This window comes from Tursiops truncatus, chromosome 12, assembly GCF_011762595.2.
Source record: "Tursiops truncatus isolate mTurTru1 chromosome 12, mTurTru1.mat.Y, whole genome shotgun sequence".
In the NCBI taxonomy this organism is placed as follows: Eukaryota; Metazoa; Chordata; class Mammalia; order Artiodactyla; family Delphinidae; genus Tursiops; species Tursiops truncatus.
In genome coordinates this window covers 62318000-62336224 of record NC_047045.1, presented here as the reverse complement: position 1 = coordinate 62336224, position 18225 = coordinate 62318000, and the positions used below count along the sequence as shown (strand labels likewise).

General features: G+C 41.1%; 2 protein-coding genes across 23 annotated transcripts in view; one reads left to right on the top strand and one right to left on the bottom strand.

Moving 5' to 3' along the window:
- Positions 1–18225, bottom strand: part of PDE7B (phosphodiesterase 7B) — a 475975-nt gene that overhangs the window by 74918 nt on the left and 382832 nt on the right. For all 15 annotated transcript variants that reach the window (XR_012324855.1, XR_012324856.1, XR_012324857.1 and 12 more), the window contains one exon: positions 9057–9140. Coding sequence is in view for 12 of the 15 variants with exons in the window: in XM_033867764.2 (XP_033723655.1) it covers positions 9057–9140 (84 nt within the window). In the remaining 3 variants the exon portion in view is untranslated. The remainder of the gene's footprint in view (positions 1–9056; positions 9141–18225) is intronic.
- Positions 1–18225, top strand: part of MTFR2 (mitochondrial fission regulator 2) — a 233444-nt gene that overhangs the window by 124705 nt on the left and 90514 nt on the right. Inside the window, exons 8-9 of one of the 8 annotated variants that reach the window (XR_012324861.1) lie at positions 6291–6390; positions 9039–9145. The exons of 6 other annotated variants lie outside the window; for them this stretch is intronic. The gene's annotated coding sequence lies outside the window, so the exon portion shown is untranslated. Of the gene's footprint in view, positions 1–6290; positions 6391–9038; positions 9146–18225 lie in introns of those variants that run through there. One more of the 8 variants, XR_012324860.1, reaches the window with a different exon arrangement.

Genomic DNA, 18225 nt, shown 5'->3' with positions numbered 1-18225 from the left:
CCTGAGAGGGCTCCACCGCCAGCCACCTGCATCCTGGACCTGGGGTTAAGCACCTCCTAGGTTAAGGCTGTTGTGGTGACCGTTGTTAGGTGCAGTGACATTGGCCACCTTCCCTTGGGATTTTCCTCTGTAATTGCTGCCCCTTTCCTCCGCATGTGTTCTACTGCCCTCCCTCCTAAGGTTACTTATCAGTAATAAACCACCCAGGTGCCCCAAGGCAATCTGGTTTGCTAGTTAGAAAGAAATCAAGATCTTGATCTTGTGTGTTAACCGTGAGATCTCAGTTTGGAAACACACAAAAGATTTTAAGGATGGAAACACTGTATTTTTCCATATATAGTTCAATGGGGACCATGGTGAGTCTTTTAGATCTTCTGAAACTTTGAGAGTAGGGTGGCAATCAGAGGACATAACCCCTCATTTTGTTTATTTAATGAAGCCACAAGAGATCGGCTGTGACTGCTTCTGGGTAGGTTGAATTTAATTTTATTTAACAAACAAGTCATTCTAGCTCAGTGACTCAGAGGGAAACTTCAGTCAAAAAAACTTGACTTACTCTTGCTTCCCTCTATATTTTACTGTCTCCAGAAATCCAAAGACACCACTATGCCAGAAATACTCCAGGTGGGTTAGGGTTTTATTCAAGGAAATGCTGCAGTAGAAAATTGCCATTTCTCTGTGCTGTGTTCAGGTGAGTCAGCAAACCCTCTGGGCTCTGATATAAGCAGCCACGTTTGTACCAAATAGAATCCATGAGGGGAGGGTTGGGGAGAGGTGTCTGAACTGTGATGTCTAAATTATTTCTCACAGAGGAAAAGAAATTGCTGGTGAAACTTCCTTCCTTGTGGGCTTTCTTGTCAACTGTCTTGTGCTTTGCTAAATCAAGCTTATTCTAAACTAATACTCTAGGAGCATTTGAACAAAGTAGTCGTTGATTTTGTGATACCTATTCTGGCCATATGGCTCATGGACGGATGTGACTCCCAAGTGGAGCTTCCAAAACAGGCCTCTCTGCCCTGCACTGCAATCCCTTATTTCCAGCTTTCTCCTGGACATTTCCACTTGACTCTCCTGCAAACAACTTGTCCTGACTGAGCTCACTATACTTTCCCCACCACCCTCCACTTTCCTCACCACTGACCTCACCTCCAGATTTTCAGATGACCAGACCAACCCCTGGAACGCCCAGTCTTCAGTATCAGCATTTTATCTCCTTTTCTCCACATCATGTCTGGATTTATACTTTATTTCTACTGCCATCATAGCCTGCCACCTGACTATATTCCTTTTGATTCATTGGGTCTGTTCCCCCTAACATACGGATGTGACTTAATTTTCTGAAACACTACTTAATTCACGTTTTTCTTAAAATTCTCTAGCGATCCTCTTTGCTTTATGAATCAAGTTCAAATCCTTTATCTTGGCATTCCAAGTCTTTTCATTTTCTCTCTAGTCAACGTATTTTACTACTTTTTGGACCTTCTTCCTACTCAGTGCTTAATATCTCCCATATGTCAGCTCAGTCTCGCTTCTAGGCAACTCCTGAACCAGCCAACACTCTGCTGTATCTTTTAGATTTCAGCATGAGACCATAAAGTCCTGTTCTCCTGCTCAGGGCAATTCAGTAATCTCTGCCTTCTCTTGTCTCTGATTTACTGTCCAGTGTCATTTACTTAAGAACTAGTTCATTTATGCTCTTGTATGGTCCTTGGTATAATGTATATTTGTCTTATCCATCTAATAGGGTTGTTAGTTCTTTGAGGGTAGAGGAATATCTCAAAGTTTCCTTTTAAGCACTCGGAATCTTCAGCCCAGGGATGTAGTAGGTGCCATCCCACCACCCCCCAGTCTTTGTTGCCTGGAAAGGAATTATTTGGATATTTGTGTTTGGTGCATCCAGCAGACTCCAGTCCATTGTCATCGGAGACAGGAGCCAGCCATCATGTAAAACGCTGTCTCAGCCCGGTGGTTATTGGTGTGGCCCACGGCACCTTGGCCTCACGGCCTGCTGGGCATAGAGCGAATGTTTGGTGAATGCGTGGATAACAGCCCAGAGGAAATACTGGGCTCACGGATTCAATTTTCTGTTTTTCATCACTCAGATAAAAAATCAATTTGTTAAATGATGTCAGCCAGGTTAATAGAAGGCAAGGGCTATTTTCAGTTCTGGCTTTAGAGGGTGAAAACTCTTTCTTTTTGAATATGGTTTTCCTCAGACAGTCAGGGCTACTGCATGATCTCTCCTGACTTCTCTGGCTCCTCCTTGAATATTGCATCCCCCAATAACATTTACAGCTAGTTGAGTAGAAGGGTGGACGACTCTTTCCTGGTTCCTGAGGTCCTGAAGCCCTAAACACTGGCCTCTGTGTGCAGCCCTCCTTCACATCATCGTTGTTTCAGAGCTGCTCATGTTTTAGTTCCTCCGGAAAGCCTTCTCTCGTTTCCCAAGATAGAGTTAATTCTTCCTTTCTTTAACTTCCCCCAAGTTGATCACGCTCTCCTCCGAATCTCGTTTACACATATGTTTCTCGTATTATGTGTACTCTTATTCTAGACACATGTATTATTAGATGTGTCAGTCATATCAAAATGTATTTGCTTATGTCTCTGTAAATTCCTTGAAGGCAGTGGTTATGTCTCACGTATATTCGTGTCTTTGGGGCCTGGCATACTGCTTATCCTAAGAAGTAGTCCGCTGATGGCCAGTGATAAACAGTGAACGGGAGCGAGGGAAACAGTGTGGACACCATCAGGTCTGTCTTCTGCAGTGCAGTGGCGTTTCGGTGGCTGACCATCCTACTGGTCTGGCGCTTCCGCATCTGAAGTGCTGGGAGCCTGCAGCCAGAAACCCCGAGTGCCCATCACGGAGTACGTTCCAGGTGAGTGAGAAGGCATCACAACCACAACCACAACCAACGCCTTGCCTTTCTCCCAGGGGAAGGCAAATATTGAACTTTGAAATTGTGGGGCGTTAACCTTGGAGAAGTCTGAGCTGATCCCAGCCAGCGCCTCCCTCCTCTGTTTGGGGAGCACAGGGCTGGGGGCCGGGGTTTGGGGCTGGTGGGATATCATCCTCTGAGCATGACTCCTTTCAAATCACAGTAACATTTTTTAAAGGATGTTTTTATTTTATTTTCTGTTTTTAATATATATATTTTTTTGGCCGCGCTGCGCAGCATGTGGGATCTTAGTTCCACGACCCGGGAGCAAACCCATGCCCCCTGCAATGGAAGCACAGAGTCTTAACCACTGGACCGCCAGGGAAGTGTCTATTTTCTGTTTTTAAATGTTTATTTTTTAAAACAATTTGAGATATAACGACATAGAACATTGTGTAAGTCTAAGGTATACAAACGTGTTGATTTGATACCTTTATGTATTACAATATGATTACCACTGTAGCGATAGTTAACACCTCCATTCCTTCACCTAGTTATCATTTCTTTTTTGTGGTGAGAACAGTTAAGAGCTCTTGGCAACTTTGAAGTATATAATACAGTACTGTTGACTAAAATCACTATGCAGTGCGTTAGATCTTCAGAACTTATGCATCTATTACTTGCAAGTTTGCACCCTAAACAATATCTCAGCTGTCACATTGTAGTTTAGGTTCTTTACATTTTGTGTGGCTCTCATAGGTAACATTAAAAGTTATCATTCAAGGGCGGGTGAGGGGAGGGATAAATTAGGAGGTTGGGATTAACATATACACACGACTATATACAAAATAGATAACCAACCAGAACCTTCTGTGTAGCACAGGGAACTATACTCAGAATTTTGTAATAACCTATAATGGAAGAGAATCTGAAGATAGTATGTATATTTATATTTATATCTATATCTGAATCGCTGTGCTATACACCTGAAACTAACATGATGTTGTAAATCAACTATACTTCAATTTAAAAAAAGTTATCTTTTAGAAGATTACTGAAAGGCTGTTACCATCTGCTACGAATTGTCTCGTAGAAAACGGAGTTTATAATCAAATTGCCGCCCCTCCCTCTTTAAGATGGGGATATCACTTAGCACCAGATGGTTTGTAACATGCAGGGTGGCTTTTGGGTGACTCATTTTGTGAATGTATTTTATATTTCTGCAGGGTGTAATGTGTTTAGATGGAAGCTTTTAAAAAAGCATTAAAAAAAAAAAGCATTTGAGTCTCTGGGTCAATTCTTCATAAAAAGGTCAATATATATATGTTTGCAAATATTCTGTGTTGGAAATAATGATCAAAGGAAAATATTTTGGTAGTGCTACTAAAATTACCTCATGCTTGTGCAGCTTTTAAAATGGCCCTGCCTGGAGAGGCAGATCTGGAGGAATAGAACTTTAAACATCAAAATTAGCAAATTAACTGACAGGAAAAGCCAAATAGCCAATTAACCTACTATTGCACAGCCCCGGGGCTGGTCTCGAGCTCCAGGCTCTCTGTGGCAGCTGATATCTGGTGCCCTAAAACCTCCAGCTGATGCTCCTTCTTTCTCTCAAGCTCCACAGTCACTGGGCATGTTTGTTTTGTATGTCACTTCCTTTGCTGAGCCAGTGTGGAAATCACATCGTGTTGCTCTGAAGTGGTTGCCACGGGAACATCTCCACCTAGTCATTATCTACTCAGGCTCCTGATTATATTAAGCCAGGAGACAGAGATGTAGCAGGGGTCACTGGAGCCACCTGCTCTGCAGAAACTGTAATTGCTTCTGCGATGTTCATCTCTGGCCACCCGTCTCTCCGAACACTCCTCTACATTTTCCCCTCTCTCGTTTCCCCCCAAACAAAGTCAGTAAATGAAGTCAGTATGTAGGAAATCAGCATGGGGATAAGATGAGCCATTACATTCCCATCCCTCCTGCCCTCCTCCAATTCTCTGTTTTAGAACCTCATGTGGATTAAAAATAACTGTCACCCTTTTTTTCACATTCTGTTCTGCCCCTCCATGCTTAGAGATAAAGATGACTCTCTTCTTTAAAAGTCTATAATTCCTGTGTCCCACACAATGGTGCTGAAGTCACAGTTTCCTGCTACTTATCCAGAGAAGCTTCTAGAAATTCGCATAGATGCCTCTTTTCTAAATTGTATGAAATATCAATAGGACATGAAACTGGCTATTAACAAGTAATTTTATCTCACATGTTTCTATTGATCTGGATGAATTTCTTATGAGGAGGATTTTCTGATCTTTATTCTCAGATTGCATGTGACATAGGAGGGGTGTTGTCTCAGAGTACTTTTTGGGGGAAAAACCATACACTCCATTGGCCTTGTAATTTATTGTCCAAATAAGGATGTTTTGGGAGTTGAAAAGTGGCATTATTAATGGGTATGCCTAGACAACAGGTGTAAATTAGGACCATCTCCGGCAAACCAGGTATATATTGTCACCTTAAATGTAGATGACAGGTACATGGGCATGGTAGTACTATGCCCTCACAGAATATGGGGAAAGGAGCACCTCTTGCAAGAAAAATGTGTGCATTTAGAAATTATACTTGCGGAGTTTAAAATCTGGATCAGCAAGAGTTTCCCTTTTTGTTTATACTTCTACTGCATGTAAATTTTGTTAATGTGAGACCATTCTTAATGTAACGTGATGGCACTGGGAATTGAAAAGAAAAAAAATATGACATTAACAAAGGAAAACAGACTGGACTAAATGTGCCTATATTGATGTCATAAACTCTTTTACCCTGATTAAAAATCTAACTTAAACGTTGGTAACTTTTTTCTGTAAAGGGCCATATACTCAGTATTTGGGGCTTTGCGGGCCATATGGTCTTTGTTGCAACTACTCTGCTGTTGTAGGGTGAAAGTAGCTGTAGACAATATATAAATGGATAGGCATGGCTGCATTCCAATCAAATCTTGTTGACAACAACAGGCAGAGTAGGGACGCAGATTTGGCGCATGAGCTGTCGTTTGCCCATCCTTGTTCTAGTTCTCTGTTTGAATATCTAGAGACTGTTCTGATAGAAGGAAAGTTATGTTAGATATGAATTCTGATGTCTCCTGTCCTGTTGTGACAGGTTGGGGGCTGTGGCTAATGGGGCCCATGGAGAAGTACAATGGGTCTTACTACTTGGTGTACAGTTTTGCTTAGGCATGTTTCAGCCATTCAAGGCATAGCTGAGGTGGGTGGTAGCGGGTAAGCCATCAGGGACACTTTGGACAGGGAATGGCAGCCATGTAGGTTTCAAAAAGCCTTTTAGGAGGAATGCTGTAGGGATGCAGACACAGGGAAGAGAGGCTACGGTGATTCAGTTTTTCGTACAAACTTTTTTTTTTTAAAGTCCTAGATGAGATTCTACCTTGGGAGAGTGTGCAGAACTGCAAGCACCTGAGGAAAATGTATCTGTGCCTATTCTTGGAAAAAACTGACTCAAAATTAAGGTAAATTACATTTAAAAATCACTTTAGTTTGGCACTTATCACGTAGAATTGGAATCAGCTGGTAAAACTAAAAGCTTTAGGAGGAAGTCTCAAAATATTCTCAGGGGTTTATTTCAAATTTTTTATAAAGTTATAGTTAAAATGTTTCCCTTTAGGCAGAAAGCCCACACTAACAACTCAGGCAAACCACAGCAAGGACATGAAAGAGATCAAAGAGAATTAAGTAGACTGTATATGATAAGGCAGTAGGAGATGTGACACATGTATTATATCTTATGTGACTCTATATAACATAGATATGCACACATTTGCTGCTACTTGGTGACAATCTGCTTTAACTGTAGACTAAGGAAACTGTGGAGAGTGACCACAGTAATGTCATTGGTTCTAGACAATGGAATGGGTAGTATCACAAATAAGGAAAAATCTCAGAGGGCTTCAGTTCTATCTGATTTGTTTGGTTAAATGAAGAGGATGACTGACATTTATAATTATTTAATATAATCTTTTCAAGGGGACCCTTTAATTGGTCAGTTAACAGGAGTTACTAAGATGTCAATAACTCTAAAGAGAATATCCTTTCGGATCTTGTAGTCTATCTTGGGATGTGGTTTTCTGTATAGAGGAAAAAAAATTGAGACCACTTAGAAAACAAAGTACAGTGAAGGCAAATTATTATTGCCTTAGCATATGTTACTGATAAAGAAATACGAGTGAAAGAGTTATCCAGAGTGGAGTGCTGAGCAGAGGAGAAAGGGAATTGCAGGATGGATGGCCAACACTCACTCAGCAGGTGGGAGGTCATGAGCAACAGGCAAGGTGAAATGGGGATGGAGGGCAGAGAGTCAGGGGAAGGAGGCTAGGGTTGAGTCCAGGTACCAGGAAGTTCCTGGAGGACCTACGGCAGAGGGATGACAGGATGGCATCTGCTTACGATGGTCTAATATTATGTTGTGAATAATATAACAGCGAAGTATTATCTGCATTGAGTTTCTCTTCAAATTTTTATAATTTCCAGTTTTTTTCAGCTTAAAAAGTATTAAAAAAAATCCAAGTGTTACAGAAACCTAAGATGTAGACAGTTAAATATTCCATAATCCCACCTGCAAGGATAACTATCATTAGTAGTTGATGTTGCTCATTAACACTAAGATAAACAAAAAAAGTTTATCATTTGGAACCTTGGAATTTTAAGGAGAAATGTCTCCTATTTTCCTAATTTGTTCATGGCGTATATTAGGACCCATGATATAACATCTCATTTACTATTGAAAAGACGCTTTTTGGTTATTTTCTGCCTCTGACCCTAGGTATGTGATGCCGTTGAGAGTCCTGGTCTATATAAGACAGTGAATTGGACCCTTGCTTATCCCCGCACTGCTTGGTGGGACCATATGGCTGGGACCTGGAAATCCATACAGGCTAGGGGCTGTCAAAAGGATAACTTCCATGGGTAGCTGGAACAACGCGTTCAGGGTTATAAGGCGGGGTAAGAGACACCATCAGAGCTCCCCATAGGCTGTAACCAATATTGCATTAGTCTAGGAACTCGACTGTATCCTCTAAAATGCATTTTTTTGGGTCTGGGTGGGGAACGTTGTCTCTAGTATGAAAAGAGTTACTCCGAATCCCTGTGTCTCTGAAAGAGCTGAAAAAGCAGATACTGCACAGTGATATGGGAGGTGGACAAACCAGGAGAAATACACACGTCTATCTTTCCCTGGCCTTTGGCAGATCTAAGGATCAGAAATAGCAAGTTGCAGTTTCTCCTAGTAATTTTCAGGGGTCAAGGTAATTCAAATTACCTCTTGAGTTGAACTCGTTTATGCCAAAGGAAAGTAATATTTTGTGGGTACAACCCAGCACTTTGAAATTTATGGATGAGAAGTGCTATGAGAACCACATACCGAAAACCTTGGAGCAAGTTGTGAAATTTATCCATTTTCTTCATTCCCCACCCCCAAGTCCCAAGTGAAGGATGATTGTGACAGTTAGAAGACATGAAATCTGGAGGGGTGACTGGTACTGGTTTGGGTTTCCAAAGGAACATGAAATTAAGAGAATTATAAATCAGAGGTGGAGCAGATCTCCAAAGGAGGAATAGTATATGAAGGGGAAAGTTAGAAATAAATGAACTTCTGAAGTGGTCATACTGAAGGAAGCAGCAGCAAGTGCAGGCTGAAAGGACTTCGCCGTGGTGAAGCGTTTTACCAGGGATGCAAGAACAGACCTCAGGACTTAGATTAGATAAAGAAAGTAAAATTAGATAATGGATGGATACTAAGGGCAGCTGTACAATAGGTTACCCTGTGGGGTTTTAAAAATAAAATAGAATCTCCTCTAGTCTAGTCCCGGCTGAAGGTGGAGAGAGTGGCCTGGATAATGAAAGGAATAGCTTCCTCGTGTCAGGCTTCACTGTTTTCAAGATTTACATTTCTAAAGCTGGCGTGATTTCACTGGACCCTCATTGAAGCTCTGTGAGGTAGGGCAGGGCCCGAATGACTTCACTACTAAGGAAATCTAAAGACCAAGGGTTAATTTGCAACTGGGCAGGGAGAGATGGAGGAAGGAAGGCGGACCTCCAAGGGTTTTGAAGTTCAGAGGGAAATGAGAATTTTTTTTTCAAGGAAACATTTGTTCCTTTCCAGGTACACTTGATTACTCACTGTTAAGGAGGCGGAAGTCAATGAATGGGTAGGAGCCGCGGCGTTCAGCAGGAACCCCCGTCTGACCCCTCAGTCGTACATCTCCTAGAAAACAAAATCCAAGCAAATGTTTGAAAACGTTGCCAAGTGTATTCACTTTTCCTCTGTAAATCCTCCTACCCACTTATGTCACTGGAACCTACACCAAATAACAGGGGAAAAATGATTCCATTCACCTTGTTTAAGAGAGCGCTATGTGGGAAGGGATATTTAATGAATGCTGAGTGTAATGAACTTGGCAATATTCTAACAAATGAAGCAGCACTCCTTTCTATTTGCCTGGAAGATAGGTCTGTGAACATTTTGGTAACTTACAAAGTTTCCATAGTCCTTTTTATTCTTCCTAGTGCCATAAAGACGAAGCATCTTAATCTGGAGGACAAAACGGTGTGCTGGGATTATAGCTTTTATTCTAATTAGAAGTTTTAATTGCCCACAGTGCTATTTTTCTTGGTTTCAGCAGTTTTTGTTTTTGTTTTTTTTCCGGCTGGCATCCACCTTACTTGTTTCTCAGGTTGTATCATTCATTGACCTGCTTGAGAATCTGCTCAGATCAGGGCCAGTCTAGCTCCGGGTACTTTAGACCCTCAGTCTCCCTTGCACTTATGAGTCTGTAGAATTTCTAGCCCTTATTCATTTGTAGGTTTCCTTTAATGTCTGTGTTCACCTTCCCTGATTAAGGAAAGTAGTGAAGTTGAGTGGAAAGGTTTCACGTGGACTTCAGAACAAGGTAGACCTTGGATAAACCTGGCTCAGACACTTGCTAGCTGTGTGAGCTTAGAAAATGTATTTCTCTGAGCCTCAGTTACTTCACTTCAAGGTGTCATTGGTTGGAGAATCTAAAATAACACTTGCTGCCTGGAAATAAATGCTGGTTTTCCTTCTACAATCCTGCAAGGCAGGGATCATGCATATTATGTGTTTTGCATTTCTCTGTAGTGCTTTGTGTGTTGTCTGGTACTTAGCAAACTCTAAGTGAATGTCTTCTATTAACAAGAATAGATATAATGACCAAATTCACCAATTAGTACATATAATACGGAATCAGAGGAGAGGTAAAAATATAGTAGACCTAATATATTTCCGGAAGACTTGAATTGGGGAAGGTTTCAGTTCCAAGAGTGATGCTTCCATTTCCATAAACCACTCTTTCCAAGACAAGAGGTGGCACTAGGGCCTCAGCCTACGAGTACAAAGCAGGAACAGTCTTCTCTCATTAACTCCTGGAGTTAACCAGAGCCTGGATGAGATCTCCATCAGCTATAACCCATGCAATTGACAGTGTTTAAAATATCCCTCACAGATGGGCCTTGTGTACACATGGGCTTGTAAACTGTAAGCTGTGAGCCCTTGGGCTATTCTTTGCTTTGAATTTTATCTTTATTTAATGTTTTGTATAATCTGATACTGTAGTGTCATATTGATATTAAAGAACATTACAATTTATGGAACACAGTAAAGTGGGAGGAGGAGAGAAGAGATGGAAAAGTATATTTAAAAATATGAATATAATCTGACATTAAAAAAGAGAATGCTAGTATTTGATAAATTCGTGGGGCTGGATGGTCAATAGTCATAGGAAAGCCACCAGAAAAAGCTGAGGAGTTTTCCTCTCCTCGAGTTGTCTTCAACACCTTATGTTTGTAACTTTCTAAAGAGTTTACAAAGCACTTTCACAAACATCACTGTATATTTATTTTCTTGTTTTTCTCATTGGATCTTCACAATAGCCTTGTGAGGAGAGTCATATTATTACCCTTACTTTATAGGTGAGAAAATAGAGGCTCAGAAAAGAGGGTGAACGATTGCTGTTCACCCTACTGGCCCCAGCTCAGGACTCAGACCCCTTAAAGGCACTCAGTAGACTGACTTTATGTATGTTTAAACTTTTATTATTTTATATTGAAGTGTTGTTGATTTACAATATTATATTAGTTTCAGGTGTATAGCATAGTGATTCAGTGTTTTTACAGATTATATTCTTTTAAATGTTATTACAAGATAATGACAGCAATTCCTAGTGCTATACAGTATATCCTTGTTGCTTATCTATTTTATACATAGTAGTTTGCATCTCTTAATCTGATAACCCTATCTTTCTTCTTTCTCCCCTCTTCCTTCTCCCCTCTGGTAACCACTGGTTTGTTTTCTGTATCTGTCTCTTTCTGTTTTGCTATATACATTCACTTGTATTAATTTTTAGATTCCACATATAAGTAATATCATACAGTTTTTGTCTTTTTCTTTCTGACTAATTTCACTAAGCATAGCATTCTCTAGGCCCACCCACGTTGCTGCAGTGACAGAATTTCATTCTTTTTTTATGACTGAGTAATATTCCATTGTGTATCTATACCGTATCTTCTTTATCCATTTGTCTATTGACTTTAATTGACTGCCTGAGTTTATGGTGCTTTAAGCTTATAATTAGCAGGGCCAGTCCTTAAATCTAGCTTGTTAAACTTCATAGGCAAAGATCTCTCCTCTCAATACCATTGATTTTTTGTCTATGAAGTGTGTGCACCTGGTTTTTAAAGTTAAAAAAAAGTCATAGACCTCCACATGATAGAAGCTGTGCTTTTAGTATTTATCAAGAAAATACAGCATGTTAAAAATGATACAACAAATGCAGCACTGCCTTTGAATGAATTTATATTTTATGAGTGACAGTAAGATAGACACACACTTGAAAACCTAGGCAGACTGGGACTTCCCTGGTGGTGTAGCAGTTAAGACTCTGCACTCCCAATGCAGGGGGCCCGGGTTCGATCTCTGGTCAGGAAAATAGGTCCCACATGCATGCCACAACTAAGAGTTTGCATGCCACAACTAGGGAGCCAGCAAGCCACAGCTAAAGAGCCAGCCTGCTGCAACTAAGACCTGGCTCAACCATATAAATAAATAAATAATAATAAAAGAAAACCTCTGCAGAGATGAGACTGTCTTCATTTGGTCTAAAGCTGGCTCGGCTTGTGGATTTGTTCACCTGTTGTGTCATCCCTTTGGGCTTCTCCTATGGGTTTCAAGCTCACTAATTGGAGCTCACTTCCTCACTAGTATTTGCTTCTCAGTGTTACCAAAGAGTTCATCCTGACTTTGTAGTTCTGAAGATACTATTTTCCCAGAAAATTTCTGTCTAATATCAATGTGGGTTTTAAAGCCTCTTCCAGAGTTTACTCCATTTGTCCATCTGAGGGTCTAAGGCAGAGGTGGCCCGTCCTCATGACTTTAGGTTTAGACTTCAGATTTAGAGAAATCGTGAGGAGACGGCACCAGGTGGCGGAACGGGTAAAGGCGGGGTGGTGGTGATACGCTGAGAGTCAGGAAACTCTTGTTACTGAGAGGATCAGAATTTTGCCACCTTGGTGACCTTGGGCAAATCAATAACTACTTCGAGGTCCAGTTTTCTAATATTTAAATTTGTATTATATAGCATCCCCCCCCCCCACCTCCCCACAGGATTGTTGTGAGGAAATTATCAGGTGCCTGAAAAATAACATGATGATTAACATTATTGAATACTTATGCTGTGCTGAGCATTTCACATGCGTTATCTCATATCATCTACCCAACAACCCAACGAAGGAGGTATTATTATTATACCGTTCACAGATGAGGAAACTGAAGCTAATGGAAATTTGATATGTTGTCTGTGCTCAGAGCTAGTGAGTGGGGAGCTCGTTCTCAAACTCAGAACTGGCTCCAAAACCCATGTTCTTAACCAACCCTGCTCCTATAGCATCAGGATAAAAAAACTGTATAAACAGTTAAGCATTAACTTTTTATTGCATAATGTATGCTCTGATTGCTAGTTGCCCATAAACCAAATATATATTCATCATGATTCCAGGAAACTAAATACCAGGGGAATCTACCCCCTTGATGAATTTGAGATTCAATCAGATAGATGCTGTTTATTCAAATAGCAGTTCAGTGGAAATGGGCTGCATGAATAAGACGACCAAATCCTGCTCTGGATCAACAAGGCATTTATTATTTTCAAGTAAGAAATGGAAAGCGATTATTAAAAGTATTATTCAGCAGAACTCAAACGACCTGGCAACTAATTTACCGAAGCTCTTAATTAAGATAATTCTTTTATGATGCCAGCCTACTTCTGAGAAAAAGAGACAAGTAACAGTGAAGCATGTTGATAGAAAAGATACCTAAACAAACAAACAAAACAAATCAACAACAACAAACTACAAAACCGGAAAGGTTCCGTTGCAGTGTTTATTCTTTCTGTAACTATTATTATAGTCTTGGAAGCAGATACTCATAAACCTATCCATGGCCTTTAGGTGTGGCAGCTAATTGCTTTGAAGAAGGATGAAATCATATTAAAAATACTAGTGAGGCAGGAGGCAGGACAACTGTAAGTGGGCTAACAATGCCTTTTAGAAATTCTTCAACATGAAAAGTTAAATACAAACAAACCAAAGATTCCGTAGCTTCAGTGTTCTATTGAATCGAAGCTTGAATGGGGTAAAACGAATGTTTTCAGTATATATTTCTCATATAGAAAGTTCTTGCTCCTTCTCCCTGCTTTCATGAGCCCCTTCTGATATTAAATTGCTTCAATATGCTCGTGGGAAGAGAGAAATCGTTCAGTAACCATGGTCCCTGGAGGAGCAGAGGCCACTGGTCCGAAGAACAGAACGAGTGGCGTCCTACTGCACTGCTTTTACTGGCCCACGGTCTCAAGCAATCATCTGTTTACCTAAGGCCTTATATCCAAGCTAAACAATTACTTTGACTATTCATTAGACCCTTGTTTAACTGAAGCAAATTTTTTTCTGGCAAACGGAAGGTGCAGTGGAAGCAGGGAGGAAGCGTTGACAGCTCAGAATCGTGTCCTCGCTCTGTTCTTATTGTGTGCCAAAAGGAAACAAACAGCGGGGGAATTCTTATTTTGAAAGGGCTGCTTCTCTTTTGCCCCTTCAGGCCGAAAACATAACATGTCGTCCTCGGGTATTTAAAGCTGCCAACACAGGCAGAGAGCTGAGACAGCCACTCACCCTCCCGGGGGACGAGGTTCCAGGATGGACCTCTTGCCCACTTGGCCTCTCAGGCCGTCTCTGCTTAATAAAAGCTTGGGAGGGAGCAGACGTTATGTGGCCTCTTATGTAACTGGCAAAGAGGGTGGAGACGCTGACAGCGATGACAACTTACAGTGGCTGAAACACGGGCCACATGACGAGAACCAGACTTTGGCCCCAGTCATGGTGTCAAGGTCATTTCAGGGTGGGGAAAAGAAGCGAGAAAGGAACAGAGCAGTAGCTACTGTGCTCTGATGGCCTCTGAGACGAAGGAAGAAGATAACGAGAACAGCTGCAGGGACCACGGGATAGACATTCATGGGGCACCACAATGAACGAGGAAGATGGTCGTAGAGTCAGAAAGGTGCTATTGAGCCACCATTCTGGCAGGAGAGAAGACGCTCCCGTGAAAGGTATTCCTTTGCGCCTCCTTAGACATCTCTAATTCGTGTCACTGCCACAAACTTGCAAAATGAAGGCAGAGAGAAGTCAGATCCCCAAATCTCACACTGGAACTTTCAACAGGCTGCACTGCCCCAGAGCTGGCGGCTGTGAATATTTCAGATGACTACCCTCAATTAGCAAAGTGAATTATTTCTCCTAAGACGTTTATCTAGCCAAATAAAAAGGAGAAAGTTTGTGCAATTTAATCACTCCACAGATTTATGGGATAGGACAGGCAGCCAGTGTAGATGAGTCAGGCAGAGAGGGCTGTTCTGAGTACTGTGAGCCCACGTGAGATCCAAGATGGCTGATGACACCCCAGTTTCCCACCCACAGGTTCAATCTTCTGCTTTACTTTCCTGAGTGGGGCTGGGCCTGTCTCGTTACTAAGAACCTCTCCAGTGGTCTGTTGCACTAATTGTGTCTTTCTGGGCTGTCGCTGAGAGAGCTTTGTGTGTTGGAAAGAGAGGAACCAGGAGTTATTTGTCCAGAAACCATGCTTTTGGCAAAAGGAACAATATAAAGTTTTCCTTGCATGTGCAAAAAGTCCTTTTTTTCCTTCTCTTTGAAAAAACCTTGCACTTTCTGTCAAAATCAGAGAAAGGGAAATTTCACCAAGTTAGAGTTAATATTCTATTGCCTGTACTTTATTACCTTGCAACTTTAGAATTATTAAATACTTCGTGACAAATGCACATTTTGGGACTTAAATGCTGCAAAAGTGAATATATAAATAGCAGTGCTTTTATTCTTTAAGGCGGGTATGGTATGTTTTAACTCAGACTAGACATTCTTTAGCTTGATGGTTTTACAGGGGGAAATGAGAAAAAAAGTTACAATCACTAGGAACACAGAAGACTAATAAAAAAAGATATTGAACAAGAAGCAGCAGGAATGCCTAAAAAGAATTCCAAGAAGCTGTAAAAGAACTTAAAAGGACACCAAGCACATGTCTTCTTGCAAAGATTGAGAATAAGGGGAATAATCTGAGGAGTCAGTTTAGGGAATACGTGATCTGGATCTGCCTTAAGTAATGAAAACACCAGTGTAAGCTTGCTTATTTCTGGGATAATGCTTTTTACCTCCAGAATCTCACCGAAGCAAAGCTTGCTATTTTTTAATAAATGTATAATACACACACACAATGCCTGCCACGTCATAGGCACTCAAAAAAACCTACAAAAAAACAGTAGCTATTATTATTATTTTGTTGCTGTTCTGAGATTCCTGTGCCCTCCCCCACCACAGTAGGTATTATTTAGGAGAATTTCAAAGTCAGGAACTGTTTCAAGGACTGTACATGTATGAACTGGTTTAGTCCTCATAACTGTCCACCTGAGGTAGGTATGTCTAACGTCCATGTTGTGCCGAGGAACACAGAGTTTGTAAGTCACTGAACTGGGATCAGAAGCCAGGTAGCCTCGGAGCCATTGCTCTCTAAACCACTGCTGTGCAGAGCCAATGTCTCCATTCTTTACAACAGTGACCAGTCAGATCACCCATGATGTTTTTCATGGCTTTCTTGACCTTCCAAGGCTGTGTTTTTCCTCCCTCTGCTGGGCAGGTCAGGGTTAATGACAGTCAGTACCAAAGCTATGTCCTGAGGAGATCTTGATGCTTCATGTCTGTACTATAAGCCCAGGACCACAGGGGGTGCCACAGATCATGACACTAGAAGCCACGAGTCTCAGATGATGCAGGTTAGACTACAGGGAGTCTAGACTCCATTGGAGAGCTAGGTATCTTGTAGGGAAGTAGAACTTTTGGGTAAGTGTGTCAGCAAAGGGGCCAATTCTAGAGCAGGCTCTGAGGAGATCCTAGACTAATTCAGTTCCTTTTGATAAACTGTCATGCAAAACATTATACAAAGTGTTGGAAAGTAGGTGGGGAAAGGGAAACACAAATGAACAGAAGATGTCGTCCTGGCACTAAGATCATTAATAATCTAGGAGAGATTCTTAGAAATGAGTAAATATGGTATAAAGCCAGAAGGAATCTAACTTTTAGTGATACTGGGATATTTGGGTTTGGATCCCTGTCTCAGAAGTGCTGTGAGGTTTTATGATTTTATGTGGATAAATAACTTGGACATTTCTGGGTCTAAAATAACTTCCTAGTCATCTACAAAACAGTTGCAGTTAGTAGAACTGAAAGAGAATCATTTAATGTTCAATTAAACAATTTAATATAATTTTACATTTAAAAGGACTTCACATTTTAGAACAATGATTGAAGGTATGATTTAGACTCTCATACCAGGTCTTCAGTAAGCAAATTTCTGTGGGTACAGGTGAATAATTTAAATTAGAACACTCTTTCTGAAATCACTTGTCACTAGGAAGAGACGTCCTTTGGATTTCATGAGTATGTTAGCTTTCTGGAAAAAAAATATACAGACAGCAGAAGAGGTGGGGGAGGAAGAAGCACAGAATGAAGAGGAGGAGAGAGAGAAGAGGCTACAAAGAAAACGGACACAGGGAGGGACCGAATCCTGCGGCTGAGGGAAAAGGAGGCATCAGAGATACTTTGTAGATTTTTGTCTTGCATAACTGGATGGTTGGTTGTAGCCATCACAGAAAAAGGAAATTCTCACAGAGGAGTCATTTCATGTCCTTCATTTGATAAATGATATTTAATATAAATGATATTTATGAGACATGATATTTTTGGCAGGCAATACAATGGTGAAGAACCTTGGGAACAGTCTTTGCCTCATGGAGTTTACATTCTCTTGGAGGGGACAGCATAGAAGAATTATATGCATAAATGTGAAGTTGCAACTTTGGGTACTGGAACAAAAGAGAGGTCTATTGATGTTAAGAAAGTTACAATGAACTTCACTTTGCTAGGGAGGTTGTTGTGAGCCTCCCCGAGAAGGTGACATTTGATCTGAGATCTTGGGAATAAACAGGAGTTAATTTAAGGTGAACATATGTCCCGATTTGCCCTGGAAAGGCCTTGATTTAGGCCTATTGTCTGTCCTGGTGTAATCAGTAATAGTGCCCCTTTCACACTTGGAAGTATTCTGATTGGATCATACATTACATGATTACCCCGAGCGCGGCAATCCAGGCAGACAGGTGTGCATGTCCAAAGGCTTTATTGCAGGAGGATGGTGTGTCTGAGCTCCTGTAACAAGACCTAGTGTGTATCATGGGAAAGAACAAAGCGGATGTGGTGGGGCATGATGCACAATGAGGCTGGAGAGGTGTCAGGGCTTTGCAGGACAGGCTGAGGAGTTTGACCTTATTCCAAAAGAACTAGGAAGCCATGCGATGGTGTTAAGAGGGAGATGATATAACTGGATTCGCATGTTGAAAAAAACAACTTTGGGTGCACAATCGAGAAGGTTTGGAAGGGGCAAGAAGGACTAGTTAGGGGATCATTGTATTGATAGTAGTCCAGGTGAGAAAAAGTGGTGGCTTGGAGTATGGTAGTGGTCCTGGCAGAGAAGTGAATAGACTTTAGACATATTTAGTAGGTAGAAATGACATGTGGAATTGCCTGGGAGGTCTGAGGGAGAGGGAAATATCAATGATAATTCCTAGATTTCTGGCTTTTCGTAACTGGATGATTGATTATGCTAACCACAGAAAAAGGGAATTTTAAAAGGACCAGATATGGGAGAAGTTCATGTGATCAACTTT